At 30.5% G+C, this 23,668-nt stretch overlaps 5 protein-coding genes and 1 long non-coding RNA gene across 13 annotated transcripts; 2 read left to right on the forward strand and 4 right to left on the reverse strand.

The window, feature by feature from the left end:
- Window positions 1–108: 108 nt before the first annotated feature.
- Window positions 109–4,472, forward strand: LOC100649645 (SH2B adapter protein 1). Of its 3 annotated transcripts, XM_020867823.2 has the most exons (6): window positions 109–393; window positions 547–947; window positions 1,069–1,949; window positions 2,026–2,225; window positions 2,309–2,560; window positions 3,572–4,472. In XM_020867823.2, exons 2-6 carry the CDS (start codon window positions 601–603, stop codon window positions 3,707–3,709), a joined length of 1,818 nt encoding a protein of 605 aa, XP_020723482.1. In that variant the 5' UTR covers window positions 109–393; window positions 547–600; the 3' UTR covers window positions 3,710–4,472. The 3 variants fall into 3 exon arrangements, with proteins under 3 accessions (XP_020723482.1, XP_003402636.1, XP_012174369.1); XM_003402588.3 differs by having other exon boundaries at window positions 109–947; XM_012318979.2 differs by having other exon boundaries at window positions 109–947; window positions 2,309–2,644; window positions 3,572–3,622.
- LOC125386228 lies at window positions 3,333–3,712 on the reverse strand. The gene is made up of 2 exons (XR_007226202.1): window positions 3,580–3,712; window positions 3,333–3,451 (listed from the first exon to the last, which is right to left on the reverse strand). It is a non-coding gene; the product is annotated as an uncharacterized LOC125386228 (long non-coding RNA).
- Window positions 4,473–5,236: 764 nt separating the features above from the next.
- LOC100649522 (copper transport protein ATOX1 homolog) lies at window positions 5,237–6,561 on the forward strand. The gene is made up of 3 exons (XM_003402587.4): window positions 5,237–5,461; window positions 5,542–5,617; window positions 5,805–6,561. The coding sequence occupies exons 1-3, from the start codon at window positions 5,450–5,452 to the stop codon at window positions 5,933–5,935; spliced, it is 219 nt and encodes a 72-aa protein (XP_003402635.1). The 5' UTR covers window positions 5,237–5,449; the 3' UTR covers window positions 5,936–6,561.
- Window positions 6,094–8,392, reverse strand: LOC100651663 (POC1 centriolar protein homolog A). Of its 3 annotated transcripts, XM_003402603.4 has the most exons (7): window positions 8,145–8,392; window positions 7,586–7,937; window positions 7,286–7,496; window positions 7,071–7,153; window positions 6,954–6,995; window positions 6,597–6,875; window positions 6,094–6,525 (listed from the first exon to the last, which is right to left on the reverse strand). In XM_003402603.4, exons 2-7 carry the CDS (start codon window positions 7,931–7,933, stop codon window positions 6,232–6,234), a joined length of 1,257 nt encoding a protein of 418 aa, XP_003402651.1. In that variant the 5' UTR covers window positions 7,934–7,937; window positions 8,145–8,392; the 3' UTR covers window positions 6,094–6,231. The 3 variants fall into 3 exon arrangements, with proteins under 3 accessions (XP_003402651.1, XP_012174367.1, XP_048267435.1); XM_012318977.3 differs by having other exon boundaries at window positions 6,954–7,153; XM_048411478.1 differs by lacking the exon at window positions 8,145–8,392 and having other exon boundaries at window positions 6,954–7,153; window positions 7,586–8,126.
- A 140-nt stretch (window positions 8,393–8,532) lies between these two features.
- LOC100649400 (caprin homolog) lies at window positions 8,533–13,299 on the reverse strand. Its single transcript, XM_003402586.4, has 6 exons — window positions 13,146–13,299; window positions 12,016–12,234; window positions 11,587–11,934; window positions 10,701–11,471; window positions 10,324–10,618; window positions 8,533–10,253 (listed from the first exon to the last, which is right to left on the reverse strand). The coding sequence occupies exons 1-6, from the start codon at window positions 13,257–13,259 to the stop codon at window positions 10,015–10,017; spliced, it is 1,986 nt and encodes a 661-aa protein (XP_003402634.1). The 5' UTR covers window positions 13,260–13,299; the 3' UTR covers window positions 8,533–10,014.
- Window positions 13,300–13,704: 405 nt separating this feature from the next.
- On the reverse strand, window positions 13,705–23,393 carry LOC100649280. Of its 4 annotated transcripts, none has more exons than XM_048411371.1 (10): window positions 22,745–23,393; window positions 18,617–22,235; window positions 18,099–18,508; window positions 17,923–17,949; window positions 17,689–17,826; window positions 17,495–17,616; window positions 17,303–17,427; window positions 16,930–17,213; window positions 16,640–16,822; window positions 13,705–16,552 (listed from the first exon to the last, which is right to left on the reverse strand). In XM_048411371.1, exons 2-10 carry the CDS (start codon window positions 21,984–21,986, stop codon window positions 16,301–16,303), a joined length of 4,911 nt encoding a protein of 1,636 aa, XP_048267328.1. In that variant the 5' UTR covers window positions 21,987–22,235; window positions 22,745–23,393; the 3' UTR covers window positions 13,705–16,300. The 4 variants fall into 4 exon arrangements, with proteins under 4 accessions (XP_048267328.1, XP_048267321.1, XP_012174366.1 ...); XM_048411364.1 differs by having other exon boundaries at window positions 18,099–18,511; XM_012318976.3 differs by lacking the exon at window positions 17,923–17,949.
- Window positions 23,394–23,668: the final 275 nt, after the last annotated feature.

Genomic DNA, 23,668 nt, shown 5'->3' on the forward strand with positions numbered 1-23,668 from the left:
CTCTTTATTAAATTGCCATCCTTGTCGACATTTTTGTAGCATAATTTTTCACATGTACTGCACTACACACAAGACAGATTGCGCTAGTAGTTTTAACGGTTCCATATTTCATAATGTCGGTAAAAATATTTCCGCGAAACAAAGATATTGTTACGCAAAATTTAAGAAAATCAAACATGAGAGTCAGATACCGGTTACACGAATAGAAAAAGAAAACCGAAAATGCACTAACGAATTATAATTTGTTAAAACAATTGTTATTCGTTTCACGGAAATTCACTGCGAAGGGAAAAGAAAAGAACGATAAAAAAGAAAGGTCAATTACTTGGAGGGAATAATATCTATTCATCTTTCCCTGAAGCAAGTGGATTCTGTTGTTGAATCACTGCACCGGTAATTACACTCAGAAAATAACAATATCCAGTAGTACATTGTCTTGTATTTGATCTATACATACGAAGAAATTCGATATATGTATATATGTATGTATGCGCGTGTGCTTTCTATACATAGAGTACTGCAATTGTATTAAGAATTTTGCGGTAGTTGTATAGTGGCAGGGGGAGGTCTTTAGCCCCCTTGGTGAGGCACACGCCGGTAATGAGTGTTTATACCATAACTGCGGCGACACCAACAACGAGTACAATAATATCAACAACAACGGCAACGACGACGACAGCTGTAACAGTGACGACGACGGCTACGTCGACAACAACAACGGCACCGGCGGTTGCCGTGTCGCCTGAAGCTGCACCTGGTTGGATAGAATTTTGTGAGAGACACGCCCGCGCTTCGGCTTCTGATTTTGCTAAGGCCTTTTGTACCTATGTCAGTTTAAATTTACCAGAAAGTGCAAGATCGAATCTTTCCCACCGTGATTTTTTAAGAAAATTTGTCGAAAGCTTTTGTGAACACTTTGAAAGCGAATACCTACGTCGTACGATTAGGTATGCCATAATAAGATATGTTCTGTTTGCTTTTATAACTTTTTTTAAGTCTTTGAAATATGTACACTATTATGAAAATAATGTATAAAAATTTTATAAATCTTTTTAATTACTTTGCCAGATCACCATCTTTGTATGACACAAGGCATATAGCAAGTAATGATAGAGATGTTAATGTTGTAAGCCAAAACAACAATGCTCCTATTCGTATATCATCTCATGAAGAATTCAGTGATTACTCTGAACATGATGGAGATGCAATATCACCAAAGCCTACACACAAACCATTTTTCCGCCGCTTATCCTTTAAAGGGCTTAAGAAGGGCAAAAGCTTCTTCCATAAGCAGCAAAGTGATGAAGTGGAGTTATCGCATAGTGAACATCGTAGAGATAAGCATTCAAAAGCTAAACTTTCGAAGATTGTGGTGGAATGTAGAAAAGAAGGCATTGTTAATTCTTTAATGGGAGAAAATATTGATGGAACTCAAAAATGGGAGAAATCTAGACTTGCCTTAATAAAAGCAATTGGTGGATATATGTTAGAATTTTATTCTCCTCCAAAAGCAGTAAAACCACGTAGTGGTGTCTTTTGTTCTGCAATAACTGAAGCCAGGGAAACAACTGCATTAGAAATGCCAGATCATGAAAATACCTTTGTATTAAAAACACAAAATATGGAATTTGTAATAGAAGCTCATGATTCAAATGATATGAGATCATGGTTAGCTACTATTAAATATTGTATGCGCACAGTACAACAAAATTCTGTTAATCCTAGTTCTGGAACAGATGTTACTGGAGATTCCTTAGGACATGGTTCATTAGCTATTGGTAGTGAAGGAGATAGATTAAGAACTAATTCTACAAGTAAAAGTTCCCGATCTACATCCCATGAACATGGAGATGAAATAGGTGGCAACCCTCCAGAAATACCTCCTAGACTACGTATAAGAAGTAATAGTAATCTGGAATTATGTTCATCACAACAGGATATTGAGCAAAGTATGATAAATTTATTTATAAGTACTTTTTAAGATCATATAGTTTGTATGTTATAAATAATTCAATTTTGTTGTAGTGAATGCAAATGATGGTGAATTAGATTTATCTAGCAGTTTAAGAGAATATCCATGGTTTCATGGGACCCTCCCTAGATCAGATGCAGCACAGCTTGTTTTACATAGTGCTGCTAATGGTCATGGTGTATTTCTTGTTCGACAAAGTGAAACAAGAAAAGGAGAATTTGTATTAACTTTTAACTTTCAGGGCAGAGCAAAGGTAATATGTTATTTCCTTTAATTATATTATTTTAAATTTAATTATAGTTGTCTAAAATAATTCATTTTTCACCTTTACTGCAGCATTTGCGTATGACATTAAACGATCAGGGACATTGTCGTGTTCAGCATCTTTGTTTTCCTGCTATATATGATATGCTTGAACACTTTCGTCGGAATGCCATACCTCTTGAATCCGGTGGAACAGCAGATGTCACTCTCACAGAATTTGTTGTGGCGACTGATGCAACACGGTCAGGACATCATAATGCATCTGGAATAAATCAACAACAGTTACAAGAAAGGAGACCCCCAGCTGCTCCAGAGCCAAGAGAAGTAAGAGTCAGCAGTGGAAGTCTAACTCCTCTTGAGTGAACGCGAGTGGCTAACACCCACAGTCTGAAGTCTAATCTACAGACAGTGAGTAAATAAATAAAATGATGCACCTATTTTTCGTACAGCTGGTGATATATACCATACTAAATTGATATTTATATCATTATAAAGGTATCAATTTTTAATACTTCATGTAGGTCCATATTCGGATTATTTTATAAATATTTAATTATCACTGTATATAAATATACTTTTTTTTAGTATAAGTTATCATTTCTGTATACATGTATATACATACATACTGTATATTCTGTATACATATACACATACATACAGAAATGATAAATTATACTACATATGTGAATATATTTTCTTTCATTTGTTTTTTTTTTAAATCATGTTTTAAAATCAAGGATTTTCTATGAGAATATTTCTTCAATAATTCAATATATTTACTATTTCTTTTGTTATGATTTATAAAAAAAATTGTTATCTGCAAAATGAATTTTGATGCAAGGTTTTCGTACTTACAATTTTATTATTTCAGTTAGAATAATTGCATTTTAAATTAATGTTACTGTTTTATTATTTATAATATCTTTTTATTAACTTCATGTCAAATGTATATATTACCAAACTTTCAATCCGAATGTGGAAATTTAATAGAATCGAATTAAATATATATATATATATATATATATATATATATGTATGTATATATATGTAATTAGTATTGGAAACAATTCTCAAAATTGAAATACGTCTATAACTCTTAGTATTAAAGATCTTTATTAATATAAGAGACAATGGTGCTCAATAAATATGACCGTGGGACAAGGAGCTCGCTTTTATGTGTACAGTATTCTTAAAATTTCTGGTTCATCTTAATAGCTGAAAGGACGAATAATTAATTTATTACTATATAGAATTTCCTTACAAATCCAGAAAATTTAAGATAAAATATAATTTAATTAAATTAAACATAATAAATGTGTATATGTTAATATACAGGTACGCACATATGGTGGTTCTATAAGAACACGTACAGAATCACTGGAAAGACTGGAACAACAAAACAACGTTACAGAACAACAAAGTTCATCATCATCTAGTGGTAGAGCAATTCAAAATACTTATAGTTTTCTTTGACGATGGATTCATAATACTCTACCATCAGGCTACAATCCAGTTGGTCCTTTAGATTAAATAGTTTCCCCATCAACTTATCCTATAAAGCAAAATAATTTTAAGTTGAAGTTATTATTGTTATCATAAAGTGTTATACAAAAGTGTATTATTTCTCCTATGTAAACAATGTATTTTTTCAAATCAACTGCTTCCAACTTTTCCAATCTTGCAAGATGATGTTTTCAACAACTATATTTATTAACATGTTTTTACCCAATTTTGGGACATAATCTTCGAAATATAATTGTTTTATAAATCATTTTTAAAATAATGTATATAAATTATTTCAAAATTTCAATGAAATTTATAACAAGATTGTATCAGTTGTATTCTCTGCACGTTCAGATATATCAGCTCAAATTATCATACAAATCATAATAAACATTGTAAGTATTATAAAATATTTAAAATATCATAAAACTAAAAGACCACAGCCTTTGTCTTTACTTTATTAAAGTAATTGAGGAAATATTTTGAAATTATAGAACACAGTCCATTATACCAATTAATTTACTTAAGTGTATGTACTTACATAAGAATATACATAAAAAAAACATGTAAATGTATATGAAAGTTAGTCTTGTTTTATATATAAAACTATTACGGACAATCTCTTTACTATGACTATCCTTTCTCCTACATGAATTGTAGAATATATTGTTAAATAATACTTATATATAGATCATACCAATAAAGTTTGATTTAAAGAAGTTCAGAAATTAGAGAGAGAGTCTATGTGTTATATATAAATAATTCAGTCATAATAATTAACTCAATAATTTAATCGCAACATTCAATCTAAATAAAATTAAAATGCATTATAACTTATATAATTATATGTTATTCTAAGATATATCACTATATTTTATGGTAAATGTTAATGTAAGAGAGTATTATTAAATTGATAAGCATATAAAAGTTAGTCACAATTATGACATAGAGCAATATTACTGAATGTGCAAAATTAAATTATAGATAAATGTATGATTATATTAATACTTATATTGATATTAAATATGAACTTTTAAGAAAGGGAGAGAAAGAGAGAAAAAGTATCTATCTTTAATAAAAACAATTCAATATTTAAAAAAATGGTGTACTTAATAAGATTACATTTAAAATTTGAGGTGATTGAACTGAATTTATTACTAGAATATGTATGTACGAAAATATATTAAATTTTCATAAACAAAAAAGCATAAAAATTAAATTATTTAATTATGATACATATTTTTAGTGCATTCTATTATTAAAGAAATTATGTTTCTTTTAAATTAGTAAACTTCTAGTTAAGTATTTTATGGTACTCCAGGTTTATCATCTGCAGATTAACCTTCTTATTTGAAAAATTGCAAAATATATCTATGTTCTGTCAATTAAATCACGTGTAATTCTTGTATAACGAAATATATTATTATTGAAATGAAAAAATTATTTTTTATTATGGTATTTAGTATTAGTCATATAGGTTAATAAAAATAACATCAGCCATTGTTATAAATACGTCATTGAATACAAGTAATTCTCTGAATACTTGTTAAACACCCAATAACTACTGCTATTATATTATCATTTTAAGTACTAGATAAGAGTTATTTCCGGTTCAATAAAAAAGGCTCGTTTTTGTCTGCGATACAGTACACAATTATACAATTGATATATCGTGCTAGGTTGATTTAACAAATACAAACGATTATCAGTATGGCATCTCAGGTAATGAAATTACTAATTTATAATAATTACATTTTTAATTTACAATTAATAGCATATTAGTTAAACAATACAAATTTAAGGTGCACGAATTTAATGTAGAAATGACATGTGAAGGATGTGCCACCGCTGTAACAAATGTACTTAATAAGAAGGAAGGTATGGTTTCAAGTTTACTATATATTTATATATTTTACTTAAATTTGGAAGTATTTTACTTTTTAATTTTTTTCTTACTAAACATATAATAATTAATTTAAATTGTATGACAAAGAATGTCAAATACGAAAAACATATGGAAATGTTATTGCATTAAACAATTGCTTGATTTAGAATTTATTTTTAGGTATTAACAATGTTCAAGTAGATCTACAAGGAAACAAGGTGTCTGTGACATCTGCACTTCCTTCTGATGAAATATTACGAGTTATTAAGAAAACTGGAAAGTCATGTCAATTTTTAGGAATAAAAAAATAATTGTATTATAAATTTAATGTTACTTTTTGTTATATTAAAATTTATATTTTCATTCTTCTACAAAATTATTGTATTGTATGTAGCTTTTTACATTAAAATCTCAAATTTTACAAAAAGGGTATACCTAAAATTCATTTTTATAACACTGTACTGATAAATCAATTTTAAAATTTGTATTATATTTTGAAATAATTAACCTTAAAAGATACATATTAAGTACAATTTAAATATATATCTTACAAATATTTACTCTTCAATTATATAATTGAATAACTTCATAAATAAAATACCAAAAGTTATTTTCTTAATTCTTCTTCTAGTATTGACAAACGTTGTTCTAAAATGGTAACAGCATCACTTAATGATTGTACTTGCTCATTAAGTGCATCTACTATTTTACTAGAACATGTACCAGGTGATTCTTTAGATAAGTGTGATATATTCACAATACGCCCTTCTTCAAAAGGTCTTTGATTTCTCATATTTATGACTTTATATTCTATATTGCCATCTAATACTCCAGTATCTGGTACTTCACAACGAAGTCTCCCATTTTTTAAATTTATAGTATCAAATTTCTCATGTAATGACTAAAACAATAAAATGTTTTAAGTTATAAAATATTATATGAATAGATTGTAAATTTCAAAATAATAGTTACTTCTACTTCTTCCTCTCCTCCAGATATATCATCATCTTTATGTGATTTTTCTTCCTTCATATTTGATTCTGATTCTTTAACAGGCGAAACTAAATGCCGAGACATTTTTCTAGCAACATCATCTTTATCAAAATTTGTTTTCCACATTAATAATTGATGATCTGTACCACCAGAGGCAAAATATTCTCCATTAGAAGAGAATGTTACTGATGTTACACCAGTACCATTTGCATGACCTTTAAGTGTATAAATTGGGCGACCCTCTAATAAATCTAAAACCTATTTTATAGTTTTTAATAAATGCAATATAAAAATATTACTAAACTAATTATTATTATAAAAAAGAATCCAATATACCTTCATTGTTGAATCATCAGATGCAGTTAATATGAAGTTTCCCTTTGGGTGAAATTTTATCATATTTACTGAACTTTTATGAGTTGCATAATGTTGATATAAAGAAGCAGTACGTACATCATATAATTTCACACAACCAATTATGTTTGCTGATCCAATAACAGAACCACTTGGGTGAAATTCCACATGTGTAGAATAAGCTAGTAAAGATGTTTGAGAACTTGTATTTAAACATTTTTAATAGAATATGATACATTTTTTAAACATGCATAGAAAGAAAGAAAGAAAATCTAATAGTTTCTAATAGCTTTTAATATAAATATAGGATATACCTTTTACATCATTAAAGGTTCTAATACATTGTCCACTCGTGACATCCCATAATTTTATTGTTTTATCATCACTACAAGAGACTATAAGTCTACCATCAGAAGAAAATCTAGCACATCTGACCCAGCTTGTGTGACATGTAAATGACATAAGAAATCTTCTTTGACATACTGTCCATAATTTAACACTTTTGTCATCTGATGCAGTAATTAACTATTTATAAAAACATATATATATGCATATAAATTTAAATATGTATTAAAGTAAGTTACCATTTCTATCATCATATAAAATATAAGTACCTTTTCACCATCTGGACTAAATTGTACTGATCTAACAGCTCCTGAATGTGCTTTAAAATCTAAGCATTGTCCTGTTATTTTAGGTACCCAAATTCTAACAGATCTATCTTTGGAAGCACTAGCTATGACTTCACCTGATGGTGCATAAGTGACATCAAAAACTATATCTTTATGCCCAAGGAATCTGCAAGCTCTCACAGACTCTTTCAAATTCCATAATATTATACTTTTGTCTGAACTACTTGATACTAATTGAGTAGTTTCAGGATGGAAACATAAGCTTGTGATAGTATTTTCATGGCCTTTAAAGTGTTTTTCTATCGTAGGATCGCAAGCAGTTCTGATCATCGTTCTAATACAATAAATAAATTGTGTAAAATTCTAATAAAATATTTTCACATAGTATTAGAAAAATTATTAATATCCTTAACCTAAATGCACTAATTAGTGTACATATAAAGTATTCAATGCTATATATGTTGTCTTGATAATAATACGTATATTTTAAATATAATTGATTCAATCTTAATGAATTAAAAAAAAAAAAAACAGTGACTACCTCTGTTTAATCACATTGATTATCGTTATAACCGTATTATAGTTGTTTCATAGATGAACTTGCATTTTGTTATATCCGCAATATATAAAATATGTATATACAATTCTATTATAAATATTGAGATATATTTTGCACAAACACTATATATCAACTTAAATGTAATATACCAAATATTACAAGATTTTAACCATGTTTAATTTGAAACGAATTTTCACTACGTTAATCAGTTAAAGTACTGTCACTCAGGCATTGAAAAGCGCGAAATTCAAATAGTTACTTCAATTACAATAACAGTACGTCCTAAAACAATATTATAAATATTCCATAATTTTATTTAAAGCAAAAAATAAAAAGAGAAAGCAACAAAGAGTACACACTGTTAATAAAATATGATTAATCAAATACTTTATTCGATTTTTTTATTTGAGAACAAGCTGAAGAATGAAACGATTCTCATGTTGACAATGAGTACGATAGGTAGGCTAGTTAGCAGGGTTGAATTAGATCTTTATTTGGAAGATACATAGGTATTCATAGGATAGTTGAACATAACTGTAGATGGAGGTGATTAAACACAAATATACAAACGAAATACAATACGGTACTCCTCATCACGTGTTTGGCGGTGTGAGCGTGGCTTTTATCAATGGCGCACTTTTCAAATGCGCTTTCTTTGCCTCTAGTCAGTAATTGTACACTCAACTTACATGCTAAAGCTCCGCACTATCGCTTTTTTTATTTTTAAAAATAATCATATATATTTTGCGATAAAAAAATCAGGTAATGTTGCTTCATAAACTTGACATTGCACTGCAATCTCTTTTACTTGACCAGCTGCGTAGGCGACCGTATAGAATTTTGGAATCACACAGAAAAAATAGAAGAGGGAGCGACGTAATTAGTAGCAATCATGAAACACGTTTCATGAAAAACATTTTTATGTATTCATGTATTACGTTAATCTTTCATTTTCCCAACTACTAAATGTCGACAACTTTAACTTTCTAAATACTTCACAGATTCATAGACCGAAAATGGAATATGAAGTCAAGAAGATATATAGCACTAGAAGGCATTGCTCACTGTATCCTCTTTTTTCTGGTATCTTAAAAAATTCTCTAGAACGATGCGCCGCAAGACAAAGAGATGGTCGTGCAGTTCATCTATTTGTGTAATCATTTTAACGTTATTCGTTAAATACATCCTTATGTCTTTGCGTGAAATGCTTGTATGAGTTCTCATTTTTTTTATATTTTTTATAATAAAATTATTTTTCTAATCTTTGTTGATCAGCTGTTGTTGCCCTGTGAAAACTGCCTTCTGTCACAACACAATAATACTTGCATGGTGGGTTCACGCTTCTAAATTTGGTTGATCTTTTCTTATATCACAATGTTACGTCTGTATAACTTTTTCATTAATGTTAATAGATCTTTCTTTTGATAATTGTGGATACCAAATTCAAATGCAAAATTTTTGTATTCAATGTCTCATTTAGGAAATATCCTAAGCCGCAAACAAATGTACCAAAATATCTTTTTCCCAAAATCAATCTTTCTTATCACATTAATTAAATGCAACATTTAAAAAATGTAAACATATATAAGTATCAATATTTTTTCTTAATATTATTTACTTAATATGTATGAATATAATTAATTAATCATTTACAAGGTCTATCAAATAACGATCTGGAACGTCGAAATTGCTACTTTACATACTAAAATTCGTGTATACGATTCGGTGCATTATTTTTTCAAAGTATTTGTACGTATTAAGGATACGACTTAGGTTTTTTCATAAATAGACAATTGAATTATGATCTTACAACATTATTTGTTTCACTGTGTATTACTCTATCGCATTTTTATTACTGCTGCGTATGGGGTTTACCACGAGGCGCATAACCGCCACGATTCCCACCCCTTTGGCCGCGAAACTGTCCTCGACCACCTCTATCCATACCACGCTCACCTCGTGGACCTCCACCTCTTGATCCACCACCACCTCTTTTATAACCAGAATTATAACCGCTATTTCCCTCGCTATTCCCCCAAGATCGTTGTTGATAACCATTTTGATAGTTGCTATCATTACGATAGTATGTTCCTAAGTACAAAATTATTATTTAATCAAATGTATTAAATTTTGTTGTCTAATAATAATATTAATTTTATACCTTGTCCTCCGCGTCCATTTTGTTGATAACCGCCCCTACCTCTTCCATTGTAACCATTAGAATTGCCTCTTCTTCCACCCCTACCTCTATACCCACTACGTTGTTGATCACCCCAAGTTTGCTGAGATGTTTGTTGTTGTGTCTGTTGTGAATCTTGAGCAGATTGTTGAGATTGATCTGCCTGATTCCAATCGTTACTTTCAGCCATCTGGCACCAATCAACAGATTCAGTAGGTTGTTCAATTTCTGATTCTGGTGCTGTTGTTGTTTCATCTTGATTTTCTTCAATTTTTTCCTGGAGAAGACTAGTATTTTAGTATTCTGATTATTATAAAATATGATGTTTTATTACTGGTAATATAATATTCGTAATATACTTCAGCAGGTTGTTGTTGGCTTTCTTGTTGATGCTCAAAATTCTGGTTTTGCGCTTGTTGTGTTATCTGTTGTGAAGGAGCTTGTTGTTGTGGTTGTTGTTGCTGCTGTTGCTGTTGTTGGGGTTGCTGTTGAAAATTGGTAGGATGCTGAGGACTGTACTGCATATTTGGTTGCTGGTGAGAGGGTGGCATTGGAATAGGTGGAGGTGGATTAGGATTAGCAAATCCAGGAATGTGGGACATATCCTGTGGTGGTTGATATATTACTGGTTGTGCTACTACCGGTGCATTTGCAAAGTTCTGATTTGTAAATGTTTGTGAAGGAATAGGTGCATTAACAGCAGCAGGAATGTGTGAAACAATCGGTGCTTGTGATGTAACATCTGGCGAATCAAGTTCGGATTCTTGCAAGAAAAAGAAATTTGGTGTGCCTATAACATCATTAATTCTAGGAGCTTGTGGTGGTTGCTGTTGAGTTTGTTGGGCTTGTTGTTGTGGTTGCGGTTGTGGAACAAATCCTGTTGCATTTGTGTAGTAAGATGTTTCAACTGGTGCAGCTGGATGTGGAATGGGTTGTGCAACTACAGGAATGGGGCCAGAAACTGGTGTAGTGCCAGAAACAACAGGGAGAGGAGCGACTTGTACTGGGAAGTTAGGAATTGGAATCATGGATTCAGGTGGAATGTGTCTGTCATTGGTATTATATTCTTCATTGACTTGATCTTGCACAGGTGTTTCAGATATTTGTGTTTCTGCAACTGCCTCTGTAACCTGTAAAGAATTTAATGAAATACTTTTTAATACATTTCTCATTTGTTTAATTATATTTTGTTTTACATAAATTAATCATTAAAATGTCAAAAATACATAAATATGCTTGACTTACTTCTTCTACTATAGCTTCAGTTTCATGAACTTGATCAAAATAGCCACACTGATTAATGGAAGTAATAATTTCCTTTAGTTTGTTGTAAGTTGTACCAACAACCTCTCTTTGTTTTCCATCAACAATGGCTACATAATGTTCTGCTACTTTCTGCACTTGTTGAAGGAATGTTGGTTCGCTTTCTTCTCTATGATGTTTCATCATAACTTCATTGTATAAGCTGTCCAAGTATTTTAAATCCTCTTCTGATAATTTTACAGCACCATTTTTTCCAGCAAGAAAATCTTCTCTAACAGATTCTGTACCCATGTTCATTAGTGCATCTTGTATAAGAAGAACTTCTCTCACCTGAGATAATTAATAAATATTGCAGACATTTAGTAGACTGATACAAGTTACTTATATTATAAAATCATACTTAAGTTATACCTTTGCAATATCTTGTTGCATTCTTTCAATAGCTTCCTTCCTTGCCAACTTTTTTTGCTGTTTAACTGCATCATGCGCAATTCCGACAATTTGCTTATACAGTTCCTTTGTAATATCCAATGTCTGTAACACCTCGTCATATTTGGCTACTGCTGTTTTCTGATCTGCATTTAGTTCCCTTCCATTCTTCTGCAGATCCCTATATGATTCTAATTTTCCCTAAATGTAACATATGCTATTAATTTTACTGTATTTCTAAAATATAGTAATATAAACAATAAAATTAATCATATATAATGGAAAATTATTATATGCACATAATACATATGTATATAATACAAACATATCATATACTATTTAAAAAATATATATAAGGGCACAGGCGCGCCCACACATAAATAAATAAAAGTAATTTAAACAAAAAATATCAATTTATTATTTTCCAGTGATATACATCATACATCATATTACATATGCCCTATATATACACGCGTGTGTGTGCGCATACATATACATAATTAAAAATAACGATAATATACATAAAAAAATGTTACGTCTAAATAATTGTTAACTTTAAATAAAAATTTACATATATATCTACTCTTTATGTAAAAAAGAAGCTAAATTTGGTTCATAATTTCTTATAGTGTTGTATGGTTCCAGAAAACTGATTCACGCAAGTACTATAAACGAGGGCAAATAAAGAATTTCTTATACATTAAAACGTAATGCATGTATTTGAATTTCATATTTAGATTTTTAACATTATATTAAACAAAAGATATCATTACACAATGTAATTTACCGGTAGCGGCTCGTAAGCGTGTCACGTAAAGTTTTGTGCACATCTTTAGAAGATACCGCCATGACACGAGGTTCACGATTGGAAATTTAGGTGTTCGATCGTAGGAAAAAAATTAATTTTGCTTTAATTCAACTTAAATGAAAAAGATTCAATACGAAAATGTAATAACAAGGGTTAATTCATCACAATATAATCATCAGATACCTATGAAATTTCAAGCGTGAGCACATGGCGTATCCAATCATGGCGGATTGCACCGTAAAAGCTATCAACTGACAGATAATTTTCTTGTCGTTATTTACGTATATATTATACAAGTACTTACCTTACGCTTTTCAAGATTCCGTATCTTATGCTCGATAACGATAATTGCTTGGCGTATAGGTTCTACGGTCTCCGTAGAGGCCTGTTTTTCTAGTTTAGGGTTGGCAGAAGGCATCCTTCACGGGCAACAAACGCGAACTGGAAATCAGAATAGTAACGGAGATGCGGGGAACGGGGAAAGAGAAGCGAACGTAAGCGCATGCTCATTTTGATCTTGTACTTAACCTCTACGTCAGTATTGTAACAATTTTTTTTAGAACCCTTTACATCAAAACTATGTAAATTATAAAACAATAGTATATATTTTGTCATTAATATTATAGTTCTACCAAAATAAAAAGTGTTTATTAAATTTTCTGTAATAATACTATCTGTATGTATATATTTTGTAATGACAATATATGAAACAATTAGCTAAATTTGTCATTTCATATTATAAAATACATTTTAAGCATTTATAAATATATACATATAAAATAAACAATTAAAAATAGAAATTTATAAAATCATGTATTCAATGAGCATTATATAATAGTAGAGGTAGACAGTTTAACAATATGTTGTGTAAAATTTGTCGTTTTATTGAAAAAGGATTAATAAAAACATAAATTACCCAAGTAATATTTCGCTATTTTTTTTATCATATCTTCATTTTTAAATCGTAGTAACAGAAATACTGTAACCTCATGATTAAGAAACTATGCTTGATCTTCATCATGATTTAGAAATTAATAAGTTTACAATTGAACAAATAAACATACACTTTTGTTTGAAAAAGAATACAATATAACAATATTAACTTCTACATTGTTGACAATAACATTTTACAGCTAGTGCTATATATTTTAATTTATAATTTTTTGTTACTTTCGTAGAAACAAATAACCGATAACGCTCTCATGCATTTTCAAGTGAAACGATTGAAATATTGTTATTTGCATAATTTAGACGATAAATAAATATATGTATATATAGCACTAGCTTCTTTATCGATATGAAATATTGCATGGCACATTTGCTAAAAAGAAAATATTTTGTAACTGTATACATTCCTTTATTATTATTGCGTCAATGACCAAATGCCCGCATTTTTAGGTTTCAAGTTAATAGTTTTCTGAAATAATTTATTATACAACTCGGTAACCCGACGACAATCATTAATACAATAATTTCAATTTATTGTAGCATATGAAAGATGTCTAAAACTCTATAGCTTTATCATAGCAGTCATCGCCCCCCTCTCTGTTCTTACCATCATATTTTTATAATTTACAAATATAATTTGATATATCGTCTTTGAAAAATACATCGCGCCACACACGCATATCACCACTCTCATATTTAGAGAATTTTTTTCTTAACAAGGCTAAGAACAGATCGAAAACTTAAGAATTAAGCAATAATAATAATAATCACTATAATAAAAATGAAACAATAATTATTTTAACATAATAATAATATAATTTGGAGTATAACATTTAATATACAGAAAAATTGTTAGCAATTATTACTTTATTCTTAATTTTCTATTAACTATTGATAGATATCTATAGAAGCGTCCTTAATGACAAAATATGTTTATATTTCAAAATTTTTGACAATATTCTAATAAAGTAAAGCTTGTTTTAATAGTTACATCATTAAATTTACGTAATTACTAAATGAAAGAAAATTCTATCATAATTATTAGATTTTGAAAGATATATTAGAAACTTAGACGCTTCCAAATAAGAAAAACAAATTTTGATTCAATTTTATGTTTTTTATTAACAATTTGTTTACTTTTCATTGATTATTATGTAAGATTTGAAAAGGAAGATATGATGTAAACTCTGATTATAGGATAAGTAGTAAAAAATGTAATTTCGCTCATTAGATCAGAGATCTTAAAGCACTGATATTACCAGAATTTTTATGAAAATAGATACATTTTTTATGCAATATTCATTCATACTTCATACATAATATGCGCATGTTGCAAGTTACAAGATTATTCACAAAAATAAATGATCTAAAATGATGATAATATTTTGTTCATATTTCGTAAAATGAGAATGGAATTATTCTGTAAAAGTTATTTTAAGATGGAAGAATGGAAGAACTTAGAAACTTGGTACTGAATTATTAAGCTGTTACAGTGGAAGATATAATACATGTAGTTGATCAAATTTCCGTATCAACACATGATGAACTAAAAGTGCATAGGACGTATTCCTAATCTTCTTAAAACTATTTTTATATACAAATGTTCTACAAAATTCTAATGATTTCTATATGTAAAACAATGCACGTTTTCAAAATATTGCATTCGCCATGAAACATTTTATTAAGATAACGCTATTTTGGAACACTTCTGAATATTTTGAACGTATTTTATATGTGTAAATTTTGTAGTTACATGATCTGTTTATATACAAATTAACGTGCATATAAATATCCCTAAAATTTGTCAAATCATTAAAAAAAGATAGATGTAAGCTACTTTATAAAGAAAATTCACAATGAATTTAGAAGTTACAATTACAGGAACAAACAGTATAACAGTTTCTGCACTTTGCAGAAAACAGACCTTCATAAGTATAGAGAGTGTGATGTATGTAAATATATTACAGAAGGTCGTGATGTTTTATATATCATATCTTATCACTTTATACTTTAAAATCATTTGTCTTTCATATTTCTTCTTCAGATCTTAATGTAATTCTTCAGACCTTGTTATTACATAAGATTATCACGATACAAATGCTAGAACTAAATGTCTATGCACACAAACATTCGTAAATCTCTATTATCATGCTATTACAATGGCAAAGTTCGGGCTCACTTCTAATTCTTACGCGGGGATGAATATTTTACATATGTCTGATGTTTATACCACTATGAAGGTGCAAGTCACCTTTTTACTTACCTCGTCGTTCACTACTATTTATCACTATAATTGCAATTTCTTGATTACACATTAATATCTATCTTCACCATTCGTCACAGCGTATTGTATTAACCCAATTTAAATATTTACCATCCAAATACAATACTTAATTGTTTGGTCTCAAGACTGGTATTAACTTCATGTCCATTAAATTGATATACCACTAAATGTTTAATGGTCTTCAGGTATTGTATAAAATGAAACCAATATCGATTATTGTAGCACCACTAAGATGGTATACTGCTCATTTGCACATTGCAAGACACTGTTTCAGAATTCCTTTCGGTTTTTTGTGTAGGCACCTGTGAATCCGAAATATTAGCAGTCATTCCAGATGATTGCGTTGTTGAAACACTTTCATTTGTTTCCTCTGCACTATTCACTGTGGAAGATATTGTTGATCTTGAACTCGACTTTATTTTTGCTTGATGTTCTAAATTATCTATTTCTGCCCAGATTGTCCTAACTTCCTTAAATAACTGAAAAAAGATCATATTGTTTTAATTATTATAATTAACCTTCAAGCAGTATAAAGTTTTTCAACAAAATATTTACTATTTACTTACTTGATTTAACCATGTTTCATCTGCTAATAATTCGTTTAATATTATTGTGGTATCTTTAAGAGGATCTTCTACTCGTTTATCTGCAACCCTTCTTGCACATTCCAAAAACGTCAAATACTTTTGATGTGCTACTTTATTGTATAGAGCTACCTTTGCTTGACATACTCGACATAATAAAAAATCCTAAGAATTAAATGATTAGCGAATTATAGCAATAAACTTTCAAGTATTAGTTAAGTATAACAGTATTTATTAAAAGATGAACAATGAAGGAAAAATAATTTAAATACCTTTTCTTGAGGTATCCTTGGATCAGGCGGAGAACCTTCCAATGTAGTTGCATTATATGGTTGACCATACAATAGAACTCTAGCATGAATCTTATGTTGTTGGCACCCAGCGCACGACTTTCCTTTATATTCAGTAAATGGTAAATCTTTAAGAACATTAAGACATGGCCAAGTTGATATTGCATTTATCACATTTGAACGCCATTTTGTTGTAGACAGAAACCGCTGTTTCCTTTCTTCTGTTACTTCATCAACAGTCTTAACGTTTGATAAGAAATAATCATCTGCTCGGATTAAAAGCAATTAAATAAAAACTGTGTATGTGAAATTATACACATAATAATATTATTTTAATATTGAATAGAAATTATACCTTGTTCTTGAAATATTTCAGTAAGAAAATTAGAATCTAAAGCTTGTGAAATCAATGTCTGAACATACACTTCAAAGTTATCTTGATATTTTTCAGTGTCCTTCATAGATTTGTCAATGCATTCACTAAAAAGAAAAGAGTGGTAATTTCTTTGTTTATGTATTTCTCAAATATTAATGAAAAAGAACTTACTTATCATCAATAATCATTTCATCTCTCAAGAACTCTACTACAGTTTCCGTTTTGCCTTGTTGCCAAAATTTTACTGGAACTTGTTGATATATATGCCGATTTTGCGGTGCCCAACCCGAGTACTAAAACATAATTGACATGTATACATTAATAGGAAAGAAACGAACATTCTTCAAAAGTTTATTATGTATTACCGTAGATATGTTTCGATATAAAGTCTTGCCATTAGATTTAAATGGCTCATATTTTTGCAGCAACGTTTTGCCATCTATTCTCCAAAGTGGAGGATATTCTTCATCTAAATCTGCCTTGATTACGACAAATTCTCCTGACTGAAAAACATATGATAGAATGACAAAAAATTAAATATTTAAAACATTTTACTAAAATTTACTGTTCTTGTTTTATAAAATCATATAAAAAGTTACCACGTCATCTAGTTCATCCTCAAAATGCTGCATGCAATATAAGAATATATTACAAATATAATTTACGTTACATATATATGATGAATATTTATAATCTGTATTGTTCGGTTCTATTCGGTATTATTCGGTATACATGAATCAAAATTATATAATAATAAAATCATTATATTATATACCTTAAATGGCGAAATATCAATATCTTCATCACTGATACACGCTAAAAGCTTTTCGTCTATTTTACAAGACAATTTTCCAGTAACATTAGAAGTTTTGGATGGTGTTTCATGTTTTTTCCTACTAGACTTCTTTGAAATAACAATATCACTGGAAAAATAATCATCTTCTTCCAGAACTTTTCTACTTTTTTTAGTAATAACAGGTCTCCCACGTTTTTTCTTTTTTTCTTCCTCATCTCCAACTAATCTTACAGCAGGCGTCCAAGCAGGATCAGAATCAGAATCACCTTGTTCTTCATCATTATCGAAATAATCTATACCCTGTTGTCGATCTAAAAATTGTTTTACCGAGGTTTTTTCCTTCGCCTTTCTTTTAGATGTTTCACGCCTCGGAGGTAAAAGTAAAGGATCTACTACAAATATATATACATATATATATATATATAATTATTCAATTACGAAATATGTCTTGATCTGAAAAAGGAAAGAAAAAAGATATATATATATATACATATTACCTTCTTCATGCTTTTTGGAAATTTTGCCACTTGTGGTAATTGCTGCTGCTTCTGCTGCTGCAGCAGCTGCTGCAGCTCTTCTTTTTCTATCTGTTGGTCCTCCAGGTTTAATTGGTCTCCCTTTTTTAGATTTACCTTCTGGCTTCATAGTTACTATTTCTGTTACATTGGAAGTATTCGTATTTGATACTTTTTTATCTGATTTTTTAGGCGGAAATAGAAAATCGTCATCACTAGTAAAACCATCATCACTTGAATCAAAATTCTGCTTCTTCCGTTCTTTGGGTAAAGGAAAATAACGTGGATCATTAGTATAATCAATTACTGGTGTTTCTTTAGGTGGAGGTGGTTTTTCTGATTGCATCTTTACTGTTTCTTCATTTGTTGAACCTTCTATTGATCTATTAGGTTCTACAGGAATATAAGGTTTTGACCTGCTCCAAGTTGCTTTCCTACCACCACGTATTGCAGGTGGAGGAGAAGGTTCTCTTTCCCCTTGTAAAAATTTCAAATAACTTGTCATAAATCCTGAATTAGGATCTTTATTAGATTGTTTAAAATCTTTATTTAAGATATTCATGGTTTGAATTGGTTGCTGATTTTGTTGTAAAAAACCTAGTTCTTCTTCAATGTTAGGAACAATTACTTTAGGTTGATCATCTCTAATATCTTGATTAAAATTAGTATTTTGATTTGCTGTGTTTTCACCAAAACCAATAGGAGTAATCTCAACAGAAGACTGAAACTCGTGTGAATGATGATGGCTTGGTGGAATATGAAAAGCAGGGAAATATGGAATAGGAGGTGGAGCATGATGATGAGATACCATCAAAGATTGATGTTGATGTGCTGGAGTACCAACAAAATTGTTTGAATGATGCAAAGTTGATTGTGAACTGAAAGCACCTGTTGCACCAGGAAACATTTTAGCAGGAGGTGGAGGCAAATTCCATCTTTCAAAATCAAAATAACCATTTTGTTGTTGTTGATTTGTATTATGATGTGCAGGTGGTGGTATCCTACTTAGGTATTCTGTCATTGTTGTTGTTCCACTTATTTCATTTGAAGAATTATGTCCACTTTTTTCTAAACTCTTTCTTTTCTTATTTGTAGTATCTACTTTGCGTCGTTCTTCTGCTTGCTTTTGTTGTTCGGTTGGAGTAACAGACACAGTAGTTTGTTGTTGTTGTTGTACTTGACAAGAACCTTGTTGTAATGTCTGCAAATTCTTTACAATACTCATAGGATCTCCCCTACAACTACTTAAATCTTGTAAAGTTACTTGATTGGAGTCAAAGTATGATTGTTGTCTATCAGAAACATTTAACACTCGTTGTACTTGATGTTGAACTGGCAAGCTTTGAGGATTTACTTCAGAATTTCCACCAGTATATAGAGTTACGGAAAATTTTCTATGACTATTTGCTTGTCGATTATCGTTTTCCCAACAAATTTGTTTTTGGGCTTGTGAAAAATCTTGTTGCTGTCTATCATAATTTTTGCTATCTGTGTTATAATTAGTTTTATTTTCAGCAGTACCTAAAGCCCTTGTGATAACTGATGAATAAACAACCTGACCTTGAGATGCCGGCCGTGGAACAGTAACATCTAGTGGTGATGGTGGGGTAACTTGTTGAACAGTTCCTTTATATGGTGGTCCACTTGAACATTGATTTCCATTTTCTGTATGTTGTTGTAAAGGTGAAGGAGAAGATATAGTAGCCATTGGACTATTATACATAGGATAAGCAGGGCTTGGGACATGTCCCAATGGACTTGCTTGCGAATGCGCTTGCAATGGACTTGGCCTTCTTGGTACAACAACACTACAATCAGGTCCATTTTGTGTTGAATTGTTAGACGAATAAGCAGAATCAGTGGAAGTTGCAGATTTTGATCTTCCTGAGTGATGATACTCAGGATCAGTTGTAGATCCTGTTAGATAATGTCTATATGATGTTTGCTGCTGCTGCTGTTGTTGTTGGCTTAAAACATGAAATTGCTGTTGTTGTGATTGTTGAGAATGAGTCTGTAAGTTGCTATTTGATTGAGTTCTTTGATTATTGTTGAGTTTTCCACTAGTGTTTGTACAATTTGTATTATTCCCAGCAGTATAATTCAAACCACGTGAATCCATGATGGAAAAGCTGATAGGAGATGATTGAGTATTATCATGAGATGTTTGTTCGTTTCGTCTATGTTCACTGCTGTGTGTATTTAATTCTGGATAGATTTTTGTCTGTGCTTTAGTTTGTATGTTCTGTTGAGATGTAGAAGTTGCTTTATTTGGAGGTGAAGCAAAATTTCGTGTGGACTGTTTATCTTGAATTTGTGAAGACACAGATCTAACAGATGTATTTAAAAATATAGTCGTTGATGCAACTGACCTAGCAGGTGGTTGAGGAATTCTGTACTCTTTATTGGTTGCATTATTTGTAGTTGAAACAATGCATGATTGTTGATGTTGAAGAGTAGGTTGCACTTTCCCATTTGGAGTTTGATTTCCATTTCCAGTGGAATAATTATTTGCTAATGTTTCGGAACTAAATGTAGTAGGTACTGATTGAAAGAAATTTTGATTGCTGTTCGTTTGTGATGTAGATACTACTGATTTCACATTTACTGCTGGTGATTGAGGCCTTACATTTACTGCTTTTTTATTATCTGGGAAATTAGATGATTTAAAATCTGCAGCAGGAACAGAAGATGTAGATAATTGAGAATTTAAATTATTTATAGTTTGTGTTGTAGCAAATTGAGAATTAAACGTATTTTCATAAACACCACTAGCTGGCTTTGTGGTAGATGGTCCTGGAGATGAAGGAACAACACTTTCATGAGGCAAAATACCAAATGGACTAGGTAATTGTGTATTGTTCTGATGAGTCCAAGCCAATGTAGATGTTGTAGGTGACGTTGCTGCACCCTGGTGTTCAAAAAACGTTGGTTGATGTGCTGAACTATAATTTTCTCTTAATACAGGAATATCAGATTCTGTTGTAGTATTTTGTTTTGTTACTGACACTTGTGCCTGAGCAAGAGCTTGTCTATGTTGAGTAACATAATGTGCTTGTTTAGGATTAGGATGATGAAACAATGGTGTAAAAACATCATATCCCACAGGGGGTGGAGACAAAAACCCCCCTGGGTTAAATGAAGATGGCTGACCCGCCAGAGTTGCTGTTGTATGAGCAGCTTGTAAAAGTAATTGTGACGTTGTTGTTGAAGGAGCTGCTTGAGTAGCAGCTGTTGCTAAATGATGAGATACAAAGTCACTGCTTGTGCTTGAAGTCGTTGGTTGAAATGTACTGGTAGCACTACTTGCAGTAAGACGATTATATGATGCATACCATGGACGAACGGGATCCATTACCCAAGCTTGGCACGGTAGTGCCTAGCCTGCTTGGTCCACGTACAGCAGGCCTTTGTATGTAGAAATGTTACACATATAGTTACTGACATTCATAACACAACTCTTTGTCAAATCTTTTGTACGTCTATTCCTTGTATATAGATAGAAAAAAAACTACTTAAAACTTTTTCACTGTATATATAGTCTATATATCTTTATCCAATAATTAGGACTGACAATATGATATAATAGTTCCTCCATCTTTTTCTGAAAAAATACACAGTCTTTATATACAATTTAATCAAACATAAAATAAGTATTATATAGAATAAATTATAAATATTTTACTTATTTTTTTATTTTTGCTTATTTATATATATAATGCATTTTGTATTATATAAAATACTTAAACATTTGATTTTTTATTTAAAATACTAATATGACATTGTTGTAATTAGCAATTAGGCTTTGTGACTAGTAAAAAATTTTGTGACAGGAAGAATAATACCATTTGCACAAGTATTATTAATACAGTGAAGAAAATTTTATAAAAATATTTAAAAAGATATTTAATATGCAATTGTATAATACACCATCTCAACGTCATTTAGTACATAAATTGTCAAGTGATACATCACAACAATGGATATATAACCAATTTCTTTATCACAATCCTCACTTGTTCGTTTAGAGTATTGCAATTAAATAAATACATAAATTAACCAATTGAAATTACAATAGCACATAATTATATTTTTAACAAAAAAAATACTCACTTTTTCGTAAAATCCTCGTTGCATCGCACAACACAATGTGTGCTACTAAGGATAACAAGAGAAACAGATACGAACTTTAATGCATTGCACAAGTTTCACCGTTTGTAAACTGTAGAAACAGTGGTCTAAAAAGAAACTAACAACAAATGTGCGCCGCTTTTGAAGAATCAGAAAGAACTCAATGTAGCGTCTTTTCATGTCCTATTGTACTAAGGTCCTTAAATGTTTTATATGTATACTCATATAATCGCTTTTCATTCATCAGGGGTAATGAAATCGCCACGTTTTTTATTAAAAGTGAATGCTGAAACGATGATTTTACCTTTAATAATAAATAGCCATATGTCTTAGCTATCAATTACATTTGCCGGTGTATAAGATAGTATAACGTCTTGCCGAATAACACAATAAATATGGCTACACAAACTTGGCCAATGCACGACACTCGATCGGCTGGCGCTGTGATTGCGCTCACATGATTTGACCATTCGAAGAAAAGTGTACATTCCGGATACACCCTAGACTCGGTACTCGCACATACACCGTGGCGAGTTAATTTTGCATAGGCTCATTTATCGCGGGGAATGAACAATATTACCCCGTAGTGCCCATTACAGGCCGCCATTTTGAACGAAATCAACAATAAACTGCGCCATCTACCGTCTAAGGATTAGAGAAAGGGATTAACAGGCGGGATTTTTCAACGAACTCAGCACGGAACATTTTTCCATTCGATATATCCTACCTCCTTGATAACTTGCTTATTTGTAAGCAATTTCATTTCTCCTGAAAAATAGCTATTTTTTTGCATTAACCAGTAAGGATATACCTTAAACTTGTTAACATTTTTCTTATCTTATTATATATACAGTTTAAATGAAAATTACAAGTTTAGATAAGATTTAAGGGACCTACACACACACG

The sequence above is a fragment of the Bombus terrestris genome, chromosome 2 (genome assembly GCF_910591885.1).
Source record: "Bombus terrestris chromosome 2, iyBomTerr1.2, whole genome shotgun sequence".
Taxonomy (NCBI): Eukaryota; Metazoa; Arthropoda; class Insecta; order Hymenoptera; family Apidae; genus Bombus; species Bombus terrestris.

Bases quoted from the DNA above. Each gene is read 5' to 3' on its own strand.
- LOC100649280 (XM_048411364.1), bottom strand. From the start codon at position 21,986: ATGGATCCCGTTCGTCCATGGTATGCATCATATAATCGTCTTACTGCA. The intron at 17,950-18,098 runs GTATATAATATA...TATTGCATGCAG, and splicing joins TTGATATTTCGCCATTTAAG to CATTTTGAGGATGAACTAGA. The intron at 16,553-16,639 runs GTAAGTAAATAG...ATCTTTTTTCAG, and splicing joins ATGAAACATGGTTAAATCAA to TTATTTAAGGAAGTTAGGAC.
- LOC100649400 (XM_003402586.4), bottom strand. From the start codon at position 13,259: ATGCCTTCTGCCAACCCTAAACTAGAAAAACAGGCCTCTACGGAGACC. The intron at 10,619-10,700 runs GTATATTACGAA...AGTCTTCTCCAG, and splicing joins GCCAACAACAACCTGCTGAA to GAAAAAATTGAAGAAAATCA. The intron at 10,254-10,323 runs GTATAAAATTAA...TTTTGTACTTAG, and splicing joins AAATGGACGCGGAGGACAAG to GAACATACTATCGTAATGAT.
- LOC100649522 (XM_003402587.4), top strand. The intron at 5,618-5,804 runs GTATGGTTTCAA...ATTTATTTTTAG, and splicing joins TGTACTTAATAAGAAGGAAG to GTATTAACAATGTTCAAGTA.
- LOC100649645 (XM_003402588.3), top strand. From the start codon at position 601: ATGAGTGTTTATACCATAACTGCGGCGACACCAACAACGAGTACAATA. The intron at 1,950-2,025 runs GTATGATAAATT...ATTTTGTTGTAG, and splicing joins ACAACAGGATATTGAGCAAA to TGAATGCAAATGATGGTGAA. The intron at 2,561-3,571 runs GTAAGAGTCAGC...GTTAATATACAG, and splicing joins CTGCTCCAGAGCCAAGAGAA to GTACGCACATATGGTGGTTC.
- LOC100651663 (XM_012318977.3), bottom strand. From the start codon at position 7,933: ATGATCAGAACTGCTTGCGATCCTACGATAGAAAAACACTTTAAAGGC. The intron at 7,154-7,285 runs GTATATCCTATA...CATCTTTACTAG, and splicing joins AACCTTTAATGATGTAAAAG to CTTATTCTACACATGTGGAA. The intron at 6,876-6,953 runs GTATATTGGATT...ACTATAAAATAG, and splicing joins CTGATGATTCAACAATGAAG to GTTTTAGATTTATTAGAGGG.